Here is a 23,793-nt window from a genome sequence, read left to right on the forward strand (position 1 = left end):
TTTTAGCAACAAACACTCAAGATGGGTTTGGTGAACACGGGGATAAAAAGCACCCCATGTGTACAATGAAATATACTGCTGTATTTTTGATGTTGTGGGCCTATATTTCTGCTGGAGGTCCTGGACATCTTGTTTAGACACATGGCATCTTTGATTCTATCAAATACCAACAGATAAAAAATCTAAAAGTGACTCTGTTAGAAATCTTATAATGGGCCATGTTTGGATCTTCTAACCGTACAATAATCCAAAAACAAACCAAAAACGGGTCACTGAGCACAAAACCAAGCTTCTGCTATGGCCATTCAAGTCATCTGAGCTGAACCCTATAGAAAATGAGTGAGGTGAACTGAAAAGAACCATCATGGAGCTGGGAATATGAAGGATCTGGAGAGATTCTGGATGAAGGAATTGTCTCTGATCTCTTGTCAGGTGCTTTCTAACCTCATGAGGCATTATAGGAGAAAATTTTTGTTATTATGCCAAATGGAGGTTTCAAAAAGTATTGAATAAAAGGGTGCCGTTAATTGTGGCCAATGTGTTTTAGAGAAAAACATTTATGATATTTCCCCCCATTTTAAATTCTTATTATCCAATGAAAGGTTAGATTTTAGTGAATTTTTTAAATAAAAGATCAAAAGGATTAACAATGCAGATTCATTTTCACAGCCTTCTTTGATCATATTTACCAAGGGTGCCGATATTTTTGGCCATGACTGTACAGTACAATATATATCTTGGTATTTTCTACATTTTTCTATTTGGATGAAAAACAAAACCTGTATTTATTAAAATGTTGGTTTACATCCTGCCCAATGTTGTCCAATGAAACAAAATTCATAAAGGCAATGAAAACAAATATAGTGAATGTAACCATGTAGGCTAGGCCATGTAATAGCCTATGTGCAAAAAAGGGTTAAAATCACATGACATTCTAACATTGTAACATTATAATCTAAAAATAAAAAAGAATGCTCCTTAAAGCAGAACTTAAAGTCACTAAACTAAAAAGGACTAATTGTATTAGGCCATTTTGATTACCGCATTGCAATAGTCTAACTTTTACAGTTAGGCTACTGTTATCATAAAAATACACTATACTTGTAAAAATATACTTGTAGGTGTAAAAGTCTACATATGGCACATTTATTGCACAACAACAAATATTTTAGCAAAATGTATATTTTAGTCAGAATTACTGCACTCCTATTCCATTACACTCTGTCTGTTTGGCACGCATGCGCACGGCATCGCTCGTTCATTACGTCTGTGAAGTTTAGCGGAGAATCATGCAGAAGGCTAATCCAGTCCTGACAGGGAAATGGAAATATTTCCATGCCCTGAGGGAAAAAGCACATCTCAAACACATTAAACAGCACAAGTAGCCTCTCTGTCAGCAGAACATGAGTCTGTCAGAGCATCGGAGCGAGCCGCTTTAAACTAAACGTGTTAACTATATCTTACGAGTTATTTTAAACCCCTTAATATAAAGACATGTTTAGAACACATTGGATTATGCACTTTCCCCACAGCAGCTCACTCAGTGTCCTCCGCTATTTTTCAGATGCGCTCGTATCAAACTACTGTAGGCCTATATGGATATCAACAGTATTGCCTCATTCCATATATTAGTAAAAAATATATCGATATATCGGATTCGATTTACTGCCCAGCCCTAAGTGTAAGTTGTAGGTAAAGTGGTGCAGTTGTAATAGACATGCATTGGTGCATGTAATTTTACAAGTGCCAAAAAAATCTATTTGAGGTTTGTAGTCACTCTAGAAACACTGTCTGGCATCAAATACACACCTGGTGTGACGTATCCAGGTGCTGCCGCAGCGCTGACAAAGGCTCCTCGCGTGAGGGTGGGTCTTCCTCGCCCTCGTGCAGCCTGAACCGCAACGGCAGACACAGCAGCAGCTGCAGCTAATGCCCCTTTACTCTACAATACACACACACACACACACACACACAGAGAGAGAGTTAATAACCCCCACAGGCTTTAATCAGCGACAAGAATCTACAGTAAAACCAAGTGTAGGGATGTCACAGATTGATTTCTGGAGAAAAGAGATGAATTAGTCTGCAGGTCTCAGTTTCATTGAGGCAACATCGATCACAGAATATCTAGAGCAGTCATGGATTATCAGGCACTGACCCCGGTTATCTGATGGACACACTGAATACTGAACAACACCATCTGGATGTTATCGGTCACTAATCGAAGCAACGGATGACCTACCTGAGAGATTATTTTCTTCTTCTTGTTGCCAGCAGCATTAGGCCCAGAGAAGAGTTTTTCTAGAGCTGCGAGGGCAGCGCTGGCTTTGGCTACTTTCTTATTGGGCCCTGCACCACGAAACTTCTGCCCGTCCACTTCCACCTGCTCACGAGAGCACAGGATGAGGATTTTGAACAGGAAATGAGATCAATGACTGAAATGTGAGATGACATGTATGATAAGGTCTTTTTTTTTTTTTGGTAAACCCTATGTAATAATTAGGATTTTTCACCAAGGCTGCATAAAAATATAGCAAAAACAGTAATACTGTGAACTATTATTACAATTTAAAATAACTGTTTTCTGTTTGAATATTATATATTCCTATGGTGCTGACACTAAAGACTGGAGTAATGATGCTGAAAATTCAGCTTTGCAAATAAATTACATTTTAAAACATTAAAATAAAATAAAATAGTACTTTAAAATTGTAATAATATTCCACGATATAACTGTTTTTTTTGTTTGTTTGTATTTACTGTATTTTTGGTCAAATAAATGCAAGCTTGGTGAGCAGAAGCGACTTTAAAAAATTTTCCCAAACTTTTCGCTATTGTAGATTTTGACTCTTTCTAAAGCAAATGTGAATGGTTCTTGTCAGTGAAAAAGTCAGCACCACAATATTATGGATTCTCTAAAATGGGTTTCTCCTTAAAGGATTTATTGTGCATTTTAGTATCCACCAAGTGAAAAACCTACATTTGATTCATAAAGTTACAGAAAAACCCTCTCCTTATCTAAATTCAGGAGAGAGTCATTCATTAAAGGCATTCATGTCTGCAGTACAAACAACGTGGGACATGTTACACAACGAAGATTAATATTTGGGTTAGATGTTTGTTCAAATCCCTATGAGTTAATAACAATAACAGTAATGCTTGCCTTAGCAAACGTCACTAATAATCAGTCTTTCATTGGCGAACAGGGATAAAGTGGTACATTTGTGTCTGGTGAGGCCCACCTCCATGATGAAGCGTTTGTCGTGACTTCCTCCGCTCTCCGAGATGAGCTCGTACTTCAGCCCACGGCGTTTCTCATTCAGCTCCATAACCGGGTTCTTCCCGCTGGCCGTCAAAATAGGACCCTGAGTTCGCACCTAGATGCAAAACATGTCATTCAACTGAACTGAACCAACACTGAACTGAGCCGAATAACCAAATGATTGTCTTGTGTAAAGCTGATTACAGCTGAATTAAGCTTGTTTTATATATCGGTGAATCTTTTTCTATTATTGAACTAAACTGAATCAACACTGAACTGAATTGAGCTGAATAATGATACTATTATTTTATGAAGAGCTACTTTATAATTGAACAGGCTTTGCTTCATAACTAATGAACCTGTCATTGAACAACATTCAATCAACACTGAACTAAATTAAGCTAAATAATGACACAATTATCTTTTTTTAGAGCTGCTTTACGGTAAAGTCATCATGAAATCAAAGTGGATCACATTCAGTTTATTTTAATACATGCCCATGGTCTAAATGTGCACAATTTGTCCAAAAAAAAGTTTGCTTTTGTAATTTAGAATTTCGCTATCTAGGGTGGAACAATTAAATGAAATTAAACCAAAATCTTGATATGGCTTAGTGTGATAAATAATAATAATAATTAATGCGGACACATAAATATATTTGCTTATTTATGATTAATCAGTTAATTTAAATCAAAACCAAGACCAATAAAAACAGTTGTTGGCTGAAGCACTAAACAAATGAAACGTTTTGGCCACTTTTATTTATTTTTTATTTTTTACAGAGAAAATTAATAAAAAAAAAAAGGGGGTCAACAGGATCTGGAAATTATGCAAGCGAGTCTTGAACTCAAGTCACCCGCATCAACACTCTGGCTTAAAGTGCATATTGTTAAAAGAATATTTCATCCCAACATAAACACTCTGTCATTATTTACTCACCCTCACCCAGTCTTTTGAAACTCGTATGACTTTATTTGTTCCGTAGAACACAAAAGAAAAAATTACGCAAAATGTCCAAGCTGCTCTCTTCCATAAAAGTGTGTAACGTTCCAGTATCAAAAGGCTTCAAAACACTTAAAATACACCACACGGGTCATGTGGACTACTTCCATGGTGCTTTTTTATGCTTGACAGCCCCTAATCAACATTAACTTTTATTGCAAACAAGCGAGCAGCTCAGACATTTTGTCTTGATTTCTCCTTATACTATTCCTTAAATGGAAGACGTTTGGGATGACCAGAACCCTTCCTAGAGCTGGCCGTCTGGCCAAACTGAGCTATCGGGGGAGAAGAGCCTTGGTGAGAGAGGTAAAGAAGAACCCAAAGATCAGTGTGGCTGAGCTCCAGAGATGCAGTCGGGAGATGGGAGAAAGTTGTAGAAAGTCAACCATCACTGCAGCCCTCCACCAGTCGGGGCTTTATGGCAGAGTGGCCCGACGGAAGCCTCTCCTCCGTGCAAGACACATGAAAGCCCGCATGGAGGACTCCAAGATGGTGAGAAATAAGATTCTCTGGTCTGATGAGACCCAGATAGAACTTTTTGGCCTTAATTCTAAGCGGTATGTGTGGAGAAAACCAGGCACTGCTCATCACCTGTCCAATACAGTCCCAACAGTGAAGCATGGTGGTGGCAGCATCATGCTGTGGGGGTGTTTTTCAGCTGCAGGGACAGGACGACTGGTTGCAATTGAGGGAAAGATGAATGCGGCCAAGTACAGGGATATCCTGGATGAAAACCTTCTCCAGAGTGCTCAGGACCTCAGACTGGGCCGAAGGTTTACCTTCCAACAAGACAATGACCCTAAGCACACAGCTAAAATAACGAAGGAGTGGCTTCCCAACAACTCTGTGACTGTTCTTGAATAGTCCAGCCAGAGCCCTGACTTAAACCCAATTGAGCATCTCTGGAGAGACCTAAAAATGGCTGTTCACCAACGTTTACCATCCAACCTGACCGAACTGGAGAGGATCTGCAAGGAGGGATGGCAGAGGATCCCCAAATCCAGGTGTGACAAACTTGTTGCATCTTTCCCAAAAAGACTCATGGCTGTATTAGATCAAAAGGGTGCTTCTACTAAATACTGAGCAAAGGGTCTGAATACTTAGGACCATGTGATATTTCAGTTTTTCTTTTTTAATAAATCTGCAAAAATGTCAACAATTCTGTGTTTTTCTGTCAATATGAGGTGGTGTGTGTACATTGAGGGAAAAAAAAATAACTTAAATGATTTTAGCAAATGGCTGCAAAATAACAAAGAGTGAAAAATTTAAGGGGGTCTGAATACTTTCCGTACCCACTGTACATAAACATTTCCAAAAGACACGCATGTGACTCTAGATGAACTATTGGAATTGTTACAAAATGTTTACATCACCTGATAAAACTAGATCACTTCCATGATAATCAACAAAGCTGTTCGTACTGGAAGAGTCTGATGTTCCTTCACTTCACTTCATTTTTGATATATTTAAAGGGTCATGAAACCCCCTGTTTCAGCACTGGTTAGTTCTCACTACAGTTTTAAAAAATGCTAAAAAAGTGGGAGTGGTGCGCAGCGGAGCGCGAAGAGGGGAGACAGACAACACACACACAGCTTCGGGTTTCATTTCGCTCCCATCAATTTAAAAATAAAAATAAATGCACAGCCATTTGCACTCTGCATCGACAACATATATATGAACGCGCTGTTGCACCTCTGATAACTTTTTAGGCTTATTCTTTCCTGCGTTTATATAAGTCTTTTGACGGCTTGTGTCACAGAGCTGTAAAAACGGTTACACTCACTAAGTGAATGAATAGAGTTTGTGCCGAACTCTTATTACAAAGCAAAAACAAACGCTCTCCTTCCTTCGATCCATGATCGTTTCTCTCAGATAATGTACGCAGTCTCACAGTCTGAAGCGTCTGTCATAGCAAATCAACACATGCTGTTGTGAATGTTTCAGCACTGGTTAGTTCTCACTACAGTTTTAAAAAATGCTAAAAAAGTGGGAGTGGTGCGCAGCGGAGCGGGAAGAGGGGAGACAGACAACACACACACAGCTTCGGGTTTCATTTCGCTCCCATCAATTTAAAAATAAAAATAAATGCACAGCCATTTGCACTCTGCATCGACAACATATATATGAACGCGCTGTTGCACCTCTGATAACTTTTTAGGCTTATTCTTTCCTGCGTTTATATAAGTCTTTTGACAGCTTGTGTCACAGAGCTGTAAAAACGGTTACACTCACTAAGTGAATGAATCGAGTTTGTGCCGAACAAAGCAAAAACAAACGCTCTCCTTCCTTCGATCCATGATCGTTTCTCTCAGATAATGTACGCAGTCTCACAGTCTGAAGCGTCTGTCATAGCAAATCAACACATGCTGTTGTGAATTAAGCGAAGCCTCTTCTCATAGGATAAGAACACTCAGTCTCATGAATAATTTAATAGACACCGACGCGTCATCGATGTACTATAGTACTTAGCCACGTCAGAAATTTTGACGTCAACACAATGTCGATTTTAAACCCGGAAGATGAAAACAGCGCAAAAAAAGTTCTCAAACAGTTAAAGTTATCGGATGCTAACATTGTCTTCTATAATGAGCAACACAAACACCTCTGCTAAAATCTCAGACAAAGTAGTCTGGGGTTTCATGACCCTTTAAAGGTTCATGCTTAAATGATTAAAAATTATATGATTACACATTAATTTCCTTACAGATTTTTATTATATATTTGATAATAATAATAATAATTATTATTTTTATATAAAGTTTGGGGTTGGTAACATTCTGCAATGATTTCTAAAGTCTCTTATGCTCACCAAGGCTGCATTTATTTGATATAAAATACAGTCAAGACAGTACTGCAATTTCAAAGAACTGTTTTCTATTTGAATATATTTAAAAATGTATTTTTTCCTTTGATGCAAAGCTGAATTTTCTGCTGCCATTACTCAAGACCTCAGTGAATGAATACAAAGTTCACATAACAGCATTTATTTGAAATAAAACTCTTTTGTGACATTACAAATGTTAAATCTGATCGATTCAATGCATCCTTGCTTAATTTCTTTCGAAAATAAAACAATTAAATCACAATCTTACTAACCCCAAACTTCTTACAACAAAGTTGAATGCATAATTATTCACCCACTTTCCCTCTGTTTCACAAGCTTAGCATTGGTGATTACATATTGTTCCTAAACTAAAGTTTAAAGTGATATTTAAGGTTAATAAGCATTAAGAAAAACAATTTAATAAGCTAAAATTTAATTTCAATGAAGCTAGATTTACATTGTCCTTTCTTCAAATCCAGTGATTACCCAGGCATCGATAAGTATCTTTCAGTCTCCTGTGTGACGACATAAACTCTCTCTTGAATGCAGTATCTCTGCAGGTAGGCGTTGCTATGGCATATCACCAAATGCATCTCATTTATGACTACGGGAAACTGCAGTAAAAATAAATCCTCATTTATACCCACATTATCGCCAAAAAAAAAAAACCCTGACGCATCACATTCACTAAAGTAGAAGATGAATAAAACAAATATATACAATCAATTATTATGTTCCCCAAAACTTAATATACTGCGGTTTAGTTTTTTCTTCTTCTTTAAGTTAATTATACAACTTGATAAATACGTTAAGCAATCAAACATTTTCTTAGCTTCAGTGGTGTGTTTGGAGTCAGGAAGGGTGTGTGTTTGTACTGAACCTCTTCGATCTGCTGCGAAACAATTAGGCACATTGTGATCCTGATCTCGACTGCACGAGTGTTCAAAGGAAAAGAGAGCTACAGAAATCTACTCAGAGATGCAGCACACACACACAGTCCCCGGGGCAGAGAGTATGATTCACGGGCCGGCGCCGTATCACTTTCCCACGCTCATTAGAAAGCCAATCATCAAGGTGCTCTATCGGGATGAGTGTGTGTGTGTATGTGTGTGTGTTAGAGCTGGATGATACATGAAACATTCACAGTACATTTAATAAGATTTTACTGGTAATATAAAATTAAATAATTTTAATGTGCTTTTTTCATTTAGTTTTGTTTTAACACCATCTCTGATTTTACTTGCATGTTTCCTAGAAGACAAAATAATTGCAATTTTGGTTCAGGACAAACAAAGGACTTGTGAACAACCATCACAAAACAAAAAAAATATAGGATCATCTAGTAATCAAACGTATTAAGAATAATTTGTATACTGAATATATACAATATACAATACAAATATATTGTATATTTGTATATTGAATTGTTTGTAAACTTTTGAAAGTTATCATATTTATAAATTCAGCAATTATTTTATGTTGTGTACTATATTTATGAAAAATTTCTTAGTAAGCACAGTACTAAATAAAATAACAATATAATAACTCCTATTTTGATCAAATAATTAACATTCTGGCCACAACTGTTTATACACAGCCATTGTTGACAAGTAGGTTAAAAAATAATAATAATAACTGTACTCAGTTTGAACCTACTTGTCAACAATGTCTGTTTGGTTAAAATGAAATATAAAATAAAATTGAATAAAATATGAAAAAACATAAAATAAAATTATATAAAATATATATATAAAAAAATATATATATTTTTGTTCTAATCCATTGACCAGCCAGAGTGTATTTACACAGGGCTGTGACATGCCTCACTGCCGACAGGAGTATCGTACACATATAGGTCAGAATCACTGATAAGACCAGTGAGTGAGTGAGTGAGTGAGTGAGTGAGTGTGTTTGTGCGTGAGAGACACATGGCAGATAAAATAAAATTGAATAAAATATGAAAAAACATAAAATAAAATTATATAAAATATATATATAAAAAAAATAAAATATTTTTGTTCTAATCCATTGACCAGCCAGAGTGTATTTACACAGGGCTGTGACATGCCTCACTGCCGACAGGAGTATCGTACACATATAGGTCAGAATCACTGATAAGACCAGTGAGTCAGTGAGTGAGTGAGTGAGTGAGTGAGTGAGTGAGTGAGTGAGTGAGTGAGTGAGAGTGTGTGTGTGTTTGTGTGCGTTTGTGTGCGTGTGTTTGTGTTTGTGTTTGTGTTTGTGTTTGTGTTTGTGCGTACACATATAGGTCAGAATCACTGATAAGACCAGTGAGTCAGTGAGTGAGTGAGTGAGTGAGTGAGTGAGTGAGTGAGTGAGTGAGTGAGTGAGTGAGTGAGTGAGTGAGTGAGTGAGTGAGTGAGTGAGTGAGTGAGTGAGTGAGTGAGTGAGTGAGTGAGTGAGTGAGTGAGTGAGTGAGTGAGTGAGTGAGTGAGTGAGTGAGTGAGTGAGTGAGTGAGTGAGTGAGTGAGGGTCAGAATCACTGATAAGACCAGTGAGTGAGTGAGTGAGTGAGTGAGTGAGTGTGTTTGTGCGTGAGAGACACATGGCAGTAATCTAGACAGTACAGATGAGATAAGCTCTGCTGAGAGCAGCACGGCTCTCCTCTTCTCACGGTCACACACCTGCATCTCACACACATCCCGACACACACTGCTTGTACCTGTGCATTATACGTGATGGCCTCCGCCTGCTCATCCGTCATGGCCGACAGGGTGTTCGTCAGCTCCTTCTCACAGGGATCATGCAGGCCTGGTCCACCTGAGAGGAAACCAAAAATGAGTGTTGTATAAATGGGGAAATACAAATCACCAACAGACATAATTTACATAGTTGACAAGGACACAGTCAAGAGCTGTGGAGTTACTGGAAACTGTAGTGTTTCATTATTTAGTGAGTTACTCTCCATCATCGCAGGTGAGGAGTTAATTAAACCCTAAAGTCAACCTTTATCATTTAAACTATGCCCTGAAGGTACAATACAAATATATATATTTTATGTTCACATAGGTATATATCATTGAGGCTTATTTCCCATGCAAGCCAATCAAATATTAATGCCTGCATCTCATTATTAATAAATAACTGAGAAAAGAGTATAAGTGTAGCGAGGGATGGACTAGTTATGTCAAGAGCAGATAAATGAGGCTCCATTATTCCTCTGGGCCTCATACAGGAACTAGAGCTTTGCAAATGAAAGCCAGATCTGATAGTGACACCGCTGCTGTCATCACACTGTACAGGACTTATTCACATTTATCTTGCATATTCAGGTTGGAAGGCTTATTTAAAGCCAAATAAGATTAGAGATCTATTAATATACAATGGATAATTTTATACGGTTTACTTTTTTTTATTTACTCTTTTTATTTTTATATAAATCAGGTATCAAAATTTGATACTATATACACATGACGGTTCCCTCAAAATTATGAAGCAGCACGACTGTTTTCAACATTGATAATAATCAGAAATGTTTCTTGAGCTGCAAATCAGCATATTAGAATGCTTTCTGAAGGATCATGTGAGATTGAAGACTGGAGTAATGATGCTGAAAATTCAGCTTTGATCACAGAATAAATTACCTTTTAAAATATAATACAATAGAACACATTTATTTTGAATTGTAATAATATTTCACAATATTTCTGATTTGACAGTATTTTTTATCAATTAAATGCAGCCTTGAGCATAAGAGACTTCTTTCAAAAAAATTTAAATAAATCTTACTGACCCCAAACTTTTAAACAGTAGTGTATGTACTGAAATTGAAATAACCATAAAAGATAACGTATAGAAATGCTCCATGCATAGATATAGCTACTGTATATTTCAAAGAAAGCTGGAGCTCTTCTCCAGAACTTCAAACTGTTTTTATAGTTTTTTGTTACTCATTTCATTGCTTCTTTCTGGAAGTGCTCATACCTGGAAGCAGTATGCCGGAGGCGAGACACTCCATGACCCGGCGCAGAGCCTCTCCTGCTCCCAGAGGTCTGTTGCACGTGGCGATGGCCTTTTCACATATTAACTCCAAAGGCTTAGGACAGAAGAGCAAATCGCTTTTCAAAGACTGATTTATTACATGAACTATCAATTCATCAAAATGTTGCCTATGTGACACAGAAATGAGAGATTACGTCTGTGGTTATTGTAAAACCATTCAGTTTAATCCCTCAAATACAAGATATTTAGAATAGAGTAGATCCAGTAAGGCTGAATGGCCCATACAGCATTTAGACATGCAAAAATATACCATATAGCATAACAACTATGACAAACAGTTTTTAACGTTGATAATAATAAGAACTGTTTCTTGAGCAGTAAATCAGCATATTATTATGATTTCTGAAGGATCATGTGACACTGAAGACTGGAGTAATGATGCTGAAAATTCAGCTTTGATCACAGGAATAAATTACATTTGAATATACATTCAAATAGAGAAGTTATTTTAAATTGTAATAATATTTCACAATATTACTGTTTTTACTGTATAATATACAACTGTGTATATGACTATTTAGCCACTAGGATTGACACACGGCATCTCAATTCATTAATAATTTTCAATATATGGAAGCTCTTCTGATTATGTTTGTGTTTTTATCATATTTCTGAAAACACTGAAAGTCATGCAAAATTTGTACAAATGGAAACTGGCCAAATTCTTTTATTTTTTATTTTTTTTGGATGACAAATGAATGTGTTTGAATCTTGATTGTCTTAACAGTTCAATATCACTTCATTTATTTTTTTCAAAATAATAATAGCAGATTGAGGTATTTTTAAGCAAGATATTTAATCTATGACATAAAGATGCATTTCTACACAGAGCAGAACGGTTTTGGGATTTAAAATACACTTATACAAGAATAATTAACCACAATATATAATGACAATTAATATGTACCTGAAGTGTAACGTCTGCATTACGCCACTGACCCCCAATTTTAAAAAATTCAATGGTCTGTCGTCATTGAATTCCTTAATCTATCCCTAAAGTTTTACTGTATCTTCACTGCAATATTTGCAATGATATCAGAAGGGATCAGAAGTCTGATACTCACCCATCCTTTCAGAGGTTCCCACGCCGGGACTCTATTGCACATGTCTCTCAGTATTCGTAAGACAATCACGCACGACTTTAACCCGTTAACTCTAGCCTGAGGAAACCAGAGGGAATCAGCCAATGAACTCAGAGCAACAATCAAACCCAACCTTTAACCCCTAAATCTGTAGATCTTGACTGTGTGTGTGAGTGTGGAGGTGTGTGTTGTGGTTCGGTTCTGGCCCGTGTTGAGTGGAAGATGGAGGAGGGGGCGGCGCTTATGTCGGTGGGGTGGGAGAAGGGAAGATACGGTGCAGGAAAGCACTAGACAAATCCTTCATGATAACAAGCAGGTTATGGACAAACAAAAACAGGCAAAAGAAAACTAAAAGTGTAACAATTGCTTTTGTAGCCTTACGATACGTAAATGTTTGTGATGAGGTGTCGAGCATTTAGAGAGCTGGAGGAAATCAAGGAAAATGGCATGTAGTTTTGGGTCATAAGGCTACAATAACAATGAAAAGAAGTGAGCGCCAACCTGGAACCATTTGGCATGTCGCAGAGAGGCCAACGCCACCAGGCACCTCTGTCTATCCAACAGGTCCGCCGGCTCGCTCGACTCAACGCTCTCTATCGGTGAGAAGAACGGGACAGGAAATCAAATCACACACGTGTAGACAGGCACGCTCACACATATACGTACACGTGATGAGGGAGGGGGCTGTTAAGGCACAGCAGGAAGGAGAAAGGAGGATGCCAATTGGCTGAGGTGGTCCAGTGCATCCAAAAGAGATGAAACCTCAGTGCATCTCCTTGGCTGGCTGGAAACTGGAGGAAGGATTCGCAGAAGGTTTTAGCATGTGCCAAGAGTTACGAAATTCTAAACACAGCCTACAAAAAAAGGCTGATCCAAGCTGTTCAATTGGCGTTACATACTATCCTACCCAGGCACGCCTTAATACAGCCTCCTCTGTATTAATGTGAGTCCATGAGTGAATGTTTTGGCCTAATGAGCCACAAAAGTGACAAGCAACAATACATTTTTGGGCACTTTGTTCTATTTTTTTTTTTTTAGATGTTGGATAGCTCCGCCCACAGCACACTCTGATTGGTCCAAAATTCCAACACAGAAGTAGTGGTGATTATAGAATTTCAGCCACTTTTACGGCCAGTGTTATTTTTTATATAATTAATTTGAGTTATTTTTATTTTATAAGATTTTATTTAAAAATAATCAATTTTTTTTTGTATTTTTACTTTTTTCTGTGTTGGAAATGACAATCCATAATTTGAGATGTGGAGTAAATGGCATTTGTTGGTTCAGAAAATGATTAGGGGAAGAAAGAAAAAAAATAACACTACCGTACATAAATTTGTGGTCAGTAAGATGTTTTTAATATGTATTAGAAAGAAGTCTCTTATGCTCACCAAGATGTCATTTATTTGATCAAAAACACTTTAAAAATAGTAATATTGTGAAATATTATTACAACTTAAATCATTTTTTTATATATATATTAAAATAACACATGATACTCACATGATCCTTCAGAAATCATTCTAATATGCGGATTTGAAACATTTCTTATTATTATGAATGTTGAAAACAGTTGTGCCAATTCATATTTTTGTGGAAACAAGCATACCTTTTTTCAGGATTATTTTATAAATAGAAAGTTCAAAAGAACAGTCATTTATTTGAAACGGAAATCTTTTGTAACGTTATAAATGTCAAAACAGTATAGATGTCAAAACGGACGATATTAATATAAAACAGTATTAATATCTTAAAAAAACTCTTACTGACCCCAAACTTTTGAACAGTGGTGTATACCCTGTGTTAGACATTGTTAATAGACAAAATAAACTAGTGAGAGTGTGACAAAGATGTTTTAATGGAGTTTAGTTTAGTTTCTAAAAGTCCACAGACTGAATATAGCTGAAGAAACATCTGTATATATAAAAATCAAATACTTTCTGATTGCCTGTGATTTCATCTCTTCACACAGCATTTCAGTACGGGCAGAGAAAGATTTTTCTAATTTCCTGCGGCATGTCTGGTTAGGCGCTAACGTCAAAAGCAGCGACACACGCTAACAACTTCAGCAAATCAGAGCCAGTTTGTGCTTGGATTGACACTGGAATAATGAAGACATGCAGTGGGTATTGTTATAGACCAGTCACAACAAGAGAAGAGATGGCTCGCACACGACACACACTCACATTGTGAGTTGTCAGAACATTTTTCTTCATCTCTCCCACCCAAACAATACATAAGGTTCATTCTTTAACTAGTTTGATCATTTTTTTTCTTTCATTGGCTCGGTAGGTGAGCGTCTACGTACCAGTGAGCCCATAACACTGTGTTCCTCTGCAGATAAACAAACAGATAAAAGAAAGAAAAGGCTGCCGCAGTGTAAGTCCAGGACAAGGTGTGCAGGTGTATGGGGTATTAATTATGAGGGGTTATTTAGAGCTTATATGACAATAACTAAAGCATTACTCTCTTTCATAATTCCTCTCTGGGTTTTAATCAGAGCAGCCGAGCTGAGGATGGATAAAGAGGAAGATCTGTCAGAGTGATAAAGGTTTAGCCTGCCCTCCAATCAATGACACACACATACCGCAAAAATCAACATCAAGCCATCATTTATCACCACACAAACATACACACACTCAAAATGAGACAAATGCTACAGTGCTCTCTTAATCGAATCACACAAATCTACAGCACAAACAAAGTAGGGGTCCAAAAGTCTGAGACCTCTAGTTAATTTGATTTAATCTTTTTTTTTTTTTAATCTTTTTTTGTTATTTAATAGATATTTTTATACAAGTTATAAGCAAAATATAAAATCCAACGGAAAAAATAATGAATCCTTGTTTTGCTAAATAGACATCTGGAACCCACGGAATTTCACAAAAAATAAAAAATTAAATAAAAAAAATTTATTAAAAAGTAAAATCTACTTTTAGGACCATTCAGCTTTTTCATTGTGACACTTGTGCATTATTATTTTTATCATTATTATTATTATTTTGGTTTAAAGTAATGAGAATATGTTTCTTTTGCATTATAGTAATAAGAACTGGGAGTAAAATGTGCTTAAATGTCATGAAATAATGCCATAATGTTAAATATTTATGACTTTAAAACAAGCTTCATGTTCTTTCTTTCTTTAGATTTATGGGGTGAAATACAACCCAGGCATGTTCTAATATTACATCGTTATGTGTGTATGTGTGTGTGTGTGTGTGTGTGCGTGCGCGCGTGTATGTCTGTGTCATTTATGCATGTGTGTGTCTGAGCGCGAGCTGATGAGTACTGCCCATTCGGGCCGGTCCTGAGATTGAGCCGTTACTCAATGGGACAGGGCCCTTGACCCGGTCGGGAAAATACGAGGGGCTCCTGTCGTGATCTACAACACATCGCTCCATCTCTCCCTCCCTCCTGTCATCTGTCATCCCTCACTCCAGGGGCAGTGTCCACATCTGATACGTCTGCTAGATGGATGAGGTGTGTGCTGCCACAGGTATTGATTCCTCAACCCGGATACATTCTTTCATTTTCCTCCCCCTGCTTCTAACAATCTACATCAAAGAGGATGGCAGAGTGAGCAAACCCATGAGAAAATGAGTGTGTATGTGAAAACGAGAGAACAAGATTAAGGCACATTGGCTTTAAAGTTCACCCAAAAATAAAAATTCTGTCATCATTTACTCAAACATTTGCTGGTCCCCATTGACGTCCATAGTATGGAAAAAAATACTCTGGACGTCAACTGGGACTAGGAACTGTTTGGTTACCCACATTCTTCAAAATATCTTCTTATGTGTTCAGCAAAAGAAACAAACTCATACAGTTTGAGGGTGAGTAAATGATGAATTTTTTTTTTTTTACATTTTTGGGTGAACTATCCCTTTAAAGGAATACTCCACCCTTTCTTCTGATGAACACAAAGAAAGATTCATAGAAAAATAATCCACGTATGTGAGTTCATATAATGCAAGTAATGATTTAAGGCATAGAAATCAAGTTGACGTTTCAAAAAACTTTTTTTCATTTTTGGGTGGAATATCCGTTTAATGCAATTCAAATGCTTCTAGTTATTTTGTGCAGCACTGATTTTGAAAAATCATAACCAAAAATAATTAGTAGTCAACTGAAATAGTTTTTTTCCCAATACTGATATCAATAAATAGAAAGCAGGGTGGCCGATGTGATGCTGAAAATTTTAACCTTTTTTTTACACAGCATTTACTTGAAATTCATTGAAATGTTTCAAAATGGACCATTGTCCATTAACAATGCAGATTTTTATCTGTTTTTCTTTCATTAGCTCAGTAGGCGAGACAACGAATTTCAAAATGGCCAAATATTGGCCTGTATCACTAAACGCAAGTACAACTGGTGCTGTAAGAACTTCTACTACAGTCAGTCTAATTATTTGAAGCAACAGTTCTTGTTGAGTAAATTGATTTAGGTTCAAAATTAAAAATACGTATAGCTAGCTAACTCAATAACTAAAGGTGCGGCCATAAACAGGGTCCAATGTCTATTGTCAATAGTGTAGTGATGCACTTTCAAACCAAGCTGCTTTTTGATGGTCAACACGGCCAATCCACTTGACCAACTTACACCAGAAACAAAATCTGTGTGGGGAAATCTTTCACCTTCATGCGAAATTCCTAATTGTGTGAATTCCTGTTAAAATGACTGGATTTCACCAATGCTACGAACAATGCTAAATGTGACCGTGTGTTAAGCCCAGATGGAATTATTTACTGTGCTGATTTTAGGTTAACATTTACAAAGTGAATCCAAGTAATGGATTTAAACATGGCTGAGTGTTCAAAACAGTGGAGTGTACTTCATTCTTTAGTAATAAAATTATCGTATTTAAATTCTACAGAAATCTGCACCACTTTATGGAAATCCATGAAGGCCTCAGTAATAAGACATCTAGGTAAGTCTATCTTCCTCTTTAGTACTGAGTTTTGCTACCGTCACTGTAACAGATGAGCACTCAAGCATGTCCCGCAGGGTTGCAACCTGACCAAATGTGCTTGAGAGTGTGTACGTGTATGTGAGGGAAAGAAACAGCACGTTTCACATCAACTGCAGCTCAAATTGTTATAACCTAGACACCGTCCTTTAAAGATACAACCACTTCAGCTGTCAAAGCAGTCAGTCGCGGGTCACGGCACCAAAAACTCCAATAACACACTTCCATCTTGACTTCACTCACGTGTTCGGAGCTCAAGTGCCTCTGCATCATCATTTATTCACCCTCATGTCATTCCAAACCTGTATGACTTACTTTCTTCTGAGGACACAAAAGAAGATATTTTGAAAAATGTCTGTGTATTTTTGTCCATACAATAAAAGTCAGTGGGGTTCGGTGTGCTTTTGGACCCCATTGACTTTCATTATATGAACTAAAAAGTGCTTCTTTTGTGTTTTGTAGAAGAAATAAAGCCATGCAGGTGTGAAACAACATAAGGGTGAGTAAATAAAGACAGATTTTTCATTTATCAGCAAACTATTCTTTTAACTGACAGATTAAAGGCATGAAAACAGCATGTGCACCTGGCGTCCCTGCCAGTACTATACCCAAAATGCACTGGGCTGCTCTTACTGCCCCAAGTAGTGAATAAACATCCCGCCTTACATTGTTCTTGACTGAACATTTGGTTTCACGCTATAATGTCTTTTATTTCTCTTATGCCGAGTTCACACTGCACGATATTAGCCCGATTTTTCACTCACGGACAGGTTTTGCGAAATCGCCGACAAATACCCGACATCGGAGGCAAATCGGTGCTTGTTCACGCGAGTGACAATCACGCAGTGTGAATTATCAAAGACGCGATCTGAGGGAATCGCCGACACCCGCAAAATATTTGGCATGCTAAATATCTGGAGCTGTTCTTCCTATTGTGAAGTCATGCAGTGTGAAACCCCCTATCACTGATCCATCGTGCAATGTGAACACAGCAGCAACTGAATGCTACCCCAGATAGTCACGCAGTGTGAAAACAACAGCAATCGACGAGTTTGAAAATCGTGCAGAGTGAACTCGGCATTATGCTCCTCCCGCTCTTTTTTTCAGCACCTCCTGTGAGTGGCGCCGCGGGTCAAGAGTCTGGCAGCATGAAGACCACTCAACCTGCTGCTGAATCAGTTCTGCGTGTGTTTTGACTATGAGATGAGTCCAGCAGTGTGTGCGGCCCTGAGAGAGTGTTCTGGACGCAGAGTAAGGAAGAGATGAAAGCTCTTTTTTCTAATGGACCATCACTAACACACACATTCATCCATCCCCTCCCTCACCTCCTGTTTACCAAATGAAAGGGGGAAACGTTGGTCACATGCAGGCACAAACCTTGCTCCTCCGTCTCGCCGTCGTCTGTCATCTGCGGGGAGGTGAGCGTCACCTTCAGTGTGAGTTTGGGTTCTGTCTTAGTGCAGACCAAGATGGCTGCCTCGGGAATAGAGCTCTGTACCTCATACTTCTCCTCTGTCAACTTCTGTAGGGGTCAGAGGTCAAAGGTCAAAATGTCAAAAAACATACAATGAGGATACTTGGTTTTATAGTAGTGTATTGTTGTGACCTATTGGATCTGGATCCAATCATGGGAAAATGAAATTTCTTGCTGGTTTATTTGGAAATTATTTGATGTACTATGTTGACAATGATATTTAAAAAAAAATGTAAACATTGGTAACACATTGGAAACAAAATACAACACATACGAAAATATGGTAACACTTAAGAACAGGAAACACATTCACTAATAACTGAGAATTTTCCCTGAACAAACTTCTAATTTTCTGCTTATTAATAGATAGTAAGGTAGTTGTTAAGTTTAGGTATTGGGTCAGGTTAAGGGATCAAAAATATGATCATGCAGATTAAGGCATTAATATGTGCTTTATAAGCACTAATAAACAGCCAATACAGATATCTTAATAAGAGTAATATCATTATTGTGAATTCTTTTGGCCATGATAATCATGTAATATAATATAATTTTAATATATAATATAATATTAATATAAGTTATCACTCTACATTTCCCAATTTAAATGCTTAGTTTGATTATCAAAGCTCTGTAGTTTCAAAACATAATGCAATACAATGATGATTGAGAGATGAACAAATAAACATCCCTCAAAAGTCTGATGATCATATTTGAAATTCACATTTTAACAGGATTTTTAACCTGTAAAGTAAACCTAAGCTGCTTCAGCCCAGTAAATATTCATCCTGAAATGTTACTAACAATATAACATTTATTCTTGCATTTATTTGATCAAAATCGGTAAAGATTTCACAGCAAAAATACTCATGAACCAACATTTTTACAATTACTCTAAAAGGCCTTTTCCTTGCTAAAATCAGAGTAAATTATCAGTCAAATGACAGAAAGCATGTGGTAGATTGATCATGTTGATTATGTAGGGGCCCTTAGAAATGTGCACATCAAATGTCATACAGTAGAGTTCATAGAGTTCAAAATGCAGAACACTTTTTTTCACACTTTTTACTTTAAAGCAAACTGGACAAACTGTCTTTGGCATCACATGGCCACAGCTGGTCACAATGCATTTACAATCCAGATTATAAGGTGGGACCTAGACAGCGCAGATGCTTCGTTTGAATGTTTACTGTAAATCGGTCTGATGTGGGGGGCGCCTCTCTAATCCATTCAATTAATTCCAGCCGCACATTCTCAATCCGCCTGCTTTTTTCATGTAAACCAGAGATCAATTACATCCCCCACTGCAGTGACCCGTGTGTGTGGCCAGACCGCTATACAGAGCACATTTCCTCCATACACTCATAAGCTAGAGCACAGAGCTAAGACAGGAAATATGCACGTCTATCACTCAATCGCTGAAGTAACGGCTCTGACTGAGAGAAAGAGGAAGCAAGTAGAGAAAGGGAAAGTAGTCAACTGCCGTTTCCATTAAGAACAGTTCCTTTATACGGAGACTTGACCTGCTGGCAGTACAGTCTACTTTAATGGGATTTGTATCTGGTGTCTGTTGTGTGTGTGTGTGTGTGTGTGTGTGTGTGTGTGTGTGTGTGTGTGTGTGTGTGTGTGTGTGGTTGGGAGGCTCAGACTGGGTCGCCACTGATTAGCCCGTTCCCCCGGCCTGTCCTAAGTGTCTAATTAGGGAAGCTGGTTGCTGGCAGGTTTATATTAATTACACATGATGAATATAAATAGAGCAGGTCTGTTTTGGATGTTGCAATTTTTTCTGTATAGAAATCTGCAATGTTTAATTTCTCTCAAAACACTGCACCACCATTGAGTTCATAACTATAGCAGTGTAAAATGCATTCAAATATTCAGTATCACAAAATACATTCACAACACTTTATACATGTTAAACTGAGACTAGTGTGATAGACTCACTTATGACCTTGTAAAAGTTACATCAAAATACTCTTGTTCTGATCATGTAATATTGGTAAAAACAATATTTTTCCACATGAAAGGGGCAAGAAATCAGTAACAGATGTTGCAATGGTGCCAATTCATATTGCAAATAATGGAAATTTCAGAAGCCGTTGAGCTCGTTTCAGGAAAAATTGCAACAGTATTGCAAGATTCGTTAGGTAATCACTTTCACAGGCATATTTTAACAAGTGCATTAATATAAAATATGCTTCACTGTTAGCAAGCAACAGATTAAATCCAGATAAACACTGGTCAATGGCAAGCAAGCGTCTCTTGCTCTTCAGGGAAAACCTGCTGCAGTGTACCGCAGTGCAGTCTTTCAACAGATTAAATGCAAACAATAAAAAGAAGGTGTCTTTTAGGTGTATATTTAGCCACGGCAGATCAAATCTCCAGCAGTACAGGAGGTTGTGTGGTTTCAGTGTGTGCCGTTACCTCGATCTGCTGAGGGAGGTTGTCACAGACGGTGCACAGCAGAGTCTCGGTGGGTTTCTCTCGGCACATGAGCACCAGCTCCAGATCCATGTCATCTTTAATCAGGAGGCCTTTGGCCACCAGACCGATCCTCATCACTCCACACAACACCCGTCCTTCACTGGGAGTGCTACTACAGCTGCTGTCCTCGCTGAGACAACACAAAATATGAATATGATCTGAATTAATGACATGCAATATCTAGATCCAATAAATCAAGAACAAACAACTTCTTTGCAGAAATCTGTCTGCTTTCCCAGCATGCACCCACTTTGTGCTGCCTTCTGGCGATTCGTCCACGCTGGCCTCCGTCTCCTCCTCCTGTGTGCTGGCTGAATTTGATTGATTTGACTGGCTGGCTTGAGTTTGATCCATCCAATCAGACACGTGTTTCAGGGTGCGCTCTACAGTGGAGACGAGGCTCTGCACCGCCTCCAGGGCCTCAGAGGAAGGGTAGATGGTGGAGTGCTTGGCCATGACGTGACGGTCATCATTCCCGAACGACCGAATGGACCTCTGACAGAGAGAAAAGACACATTAAGGCTGGAATACACCACACGATTTTTGCCCCGATTTACTGTCTGGAGAACTTGACGCTAGTTGTTGAAAGTCCGAGCCAGTCTGCAGATTTGAGTTGACAGATTTCATAGAAAATCGCGTAGTGTATGATAGTCACAGACTCTGATTTTTTAGCTTCAGACTTTGATTCCATCCAGTCAGAGGATATCAATCATGTCTGATATTTTCAGCTGATTTTAGAACACACATTGTTTTCATTTGTCTTGCGTCTCCTAGCAACAGTGCTCACATTTCTGCTCGAGTTTTTTTTGATCGGAACCATAGATATGTATAGATTCCCCATTCGACGGCTCCAGGCACGTAGATGCGGCTGCTATCTTGGAAAGGTCAACTTGACGTCATTCACCATACTGTAGGTTCTCACAGAGCCATTGAGCCGTTCTGTGCAGGATTGTGGCATCTTTTGAATATTCAGTGATTACTATGGTGAATGACGTCAAGTTGACCGTTACAATATGGCAGACGGCTTACATAAAGCAGCCCATAGAAACAGTTGCTAATGAGGAATCTACGTAAATATATCTATGATCGGAACAACTTTAAAGGGTTAGTTCATCCAAAAATGAAAATTAGCCCATAAATTACTCACCCTCAAGTCATCCTAGGTGTATATGACTTTCTTCTTTCAGACGAATCCAGTCGGAGTAGTGCTGGGCGGTATGACCAAAAATTTATATCACGGTCTTTTTCAAAATTAAACCGGTTTCACGGTACATGACGGTATTTTTTTTTTCATGCATACCACACTAAATAGTGACTAAACACGACCCCTTTTAATACATGTTAACCAGGAGTCACTCATTTATAATCGCGGCATCGTTTGATAAAATCAACATGCATCTACACTAAAGAGCGGCTATACGGTAGCTTTGGCTATATTACTTTTTTGTCTCATGCAGCGCACTGCCTGCGTCTGAGTAACAAATAAAAAAAATAATAAAAAAAGTGCATGTGATATTAACAGACGAACTATGCTCATATTTATAATTCCAAACAATTAGTAAGCGACAGGTGCTAGGAAACGCTGTTTTGTACTCATTTATTGACGAGTCGGCTGCGGTGCGGCCAACTGAATGCGGTGCTTCTCTGCCGCTCACTGCACAGAACAGATGCAGAGAGTGGTGACACTTCTCCGGGAAAGTAAGACCGCAGGGGGGCGGTGGATATTTGTGGCGGTCAATGTGGATATTGTGGATGAGTTCTTCTGAGTCATCACGTTCTATTAGTTCTACAGCTTCAGTTTCGGAACTTTCACGCTTAGTAACACATACAGCTGTTCCCTCCCCACAGTGCAACAGTGAAAAGGGACCCCTTTCAAACAGTGTCGCGTTCCGAACGTTGTTTAAGCGACATACTAAATACCGTACTGCGGTATTTAAAAAATTCATATCATAACAAAAATAAACCGGTATACCGGAGGTATATAAAAAATTCAATTAAAAAGTATTTTATTTTTCAAGCTGTTTAATGCCACTCAGCGAGTGCTGCATGCATCCTTCCAAAAGAAGTTAAATAAAAAGCGCCCATCTATATAAAAAACAAAAGTGTCTCACACAGCTCTGGGGGGTGAACAAAGCGCAGGGGAGAGATCAAAACAAAACAACGGTCACTAATTAGAAGTACAAAACGATGATTTGTAAAGAAGAATGTCAAGAGGAGACTTACTTTGCTAAAGTAAGGAAACTTTGCTTCCTTTGCTCCTGTTAACAAACGTTGGTTTTCACGAGACTCACCGGCGCATGCGCAATGCTGACCTCATACGTCATCCGCCCGGAGCTGCTTCCGTGTACAACTGTTGGCGCAAGCTACATTAAAGTGATTATTACGTTTTGAATATGGATATTTTTCTTACAAAAACGCATCGATTCGCTACAGGAGTCCTTTGTTCACCCCCTGGAGCCGTGTGAGACACTTTTTTTATGGATGGGCGCTTTTTATTTAACTTCTTTTGGACTGATGCGTGCAATCATTAAACGCTGAGTGGCATTAAACAGCTTGAAAGATCAAAGACAATTTTTTATGTAACTCCGACTGGATTCGTCTGAAAGAAGAAAGTCATGTACACCTAGGATGACTTGAGGGCGAGTAATTTATGGACTTATTTTCATTTTTGGG

At 38.1% G+C, this 23,793-nt stretch overlaps 1 protein-coding gene across 1 annotated transcript in view; it reads right to left on the reverse strand.

Annotated features, from left to right (window-relative positions):
* LOC107595569 (spermatid perinuclear RNA-binding protein-like) overlaps window positions 1–23,793 on the reverse strand; it is a 69,895-nt gene that overhangs the window by 6,013 nt on the left and 40,089 nt on the right. Inside the window, exons 3-12 of the mRNA XM_016286003.1 lie at window positions 21,371–21,615; window positions 21,061–21,250; window positions 18,540–18,684; window positions 12,695–12,786; window positions 12,176–12,271; window positions 11,034–11,145; window positions 9,724–9,869; window positions 3,243–3,377; window positions 2,243–2,383; window positions 1,810–1,942 (exon numbers count right to left, since the gene is read on the reverse strand). Of these exons, the coding sequence (XP_016141489.1) occupies window positions 1,810–1,942; window positions 2,243–2,383; window positions 3,243–3,377; window positions 9,724–9,869; window positions 11,034–11,145; window positions 12,176–12,271; window positions 12,695–12,786; window positions 18,540–18,684; window positions 21,061–21,250; window positions 21,371–21,615 (1,435 nt within the window). The remainder of the gene's footprint in view (window positions 1–1,809; window positions 1,943–2,242; window positions 2,384–3,242; window positions 3,378–9,723; window positions 9,870–11,033; window positions 11,146–12,175; window positions 12,272–12,694; window positions 12,787–18,539; window positions 18,685–21,060; window positions 21,251–21,370; window positions 21,616–23,793) is intronic.

Source organism: Sinocyclocheilus grahami, unplaced genomic scaffold (genome assembly GCF_001515645.1).
Source record: "Sinocyclocheilus grahami isolate Dianchi unplaced genomic scaffold, SAMN03320097.WGS_v1.1 scaffold204.1, whole genome shotgun sequence".
Lineage (NCBI taxonomy): Eukaryota > Metazoa > Chordata > Actinopteri > Cypriniformes > Cyprinidae > Sinocyclocheilus > Sinocyclocheilus grahami.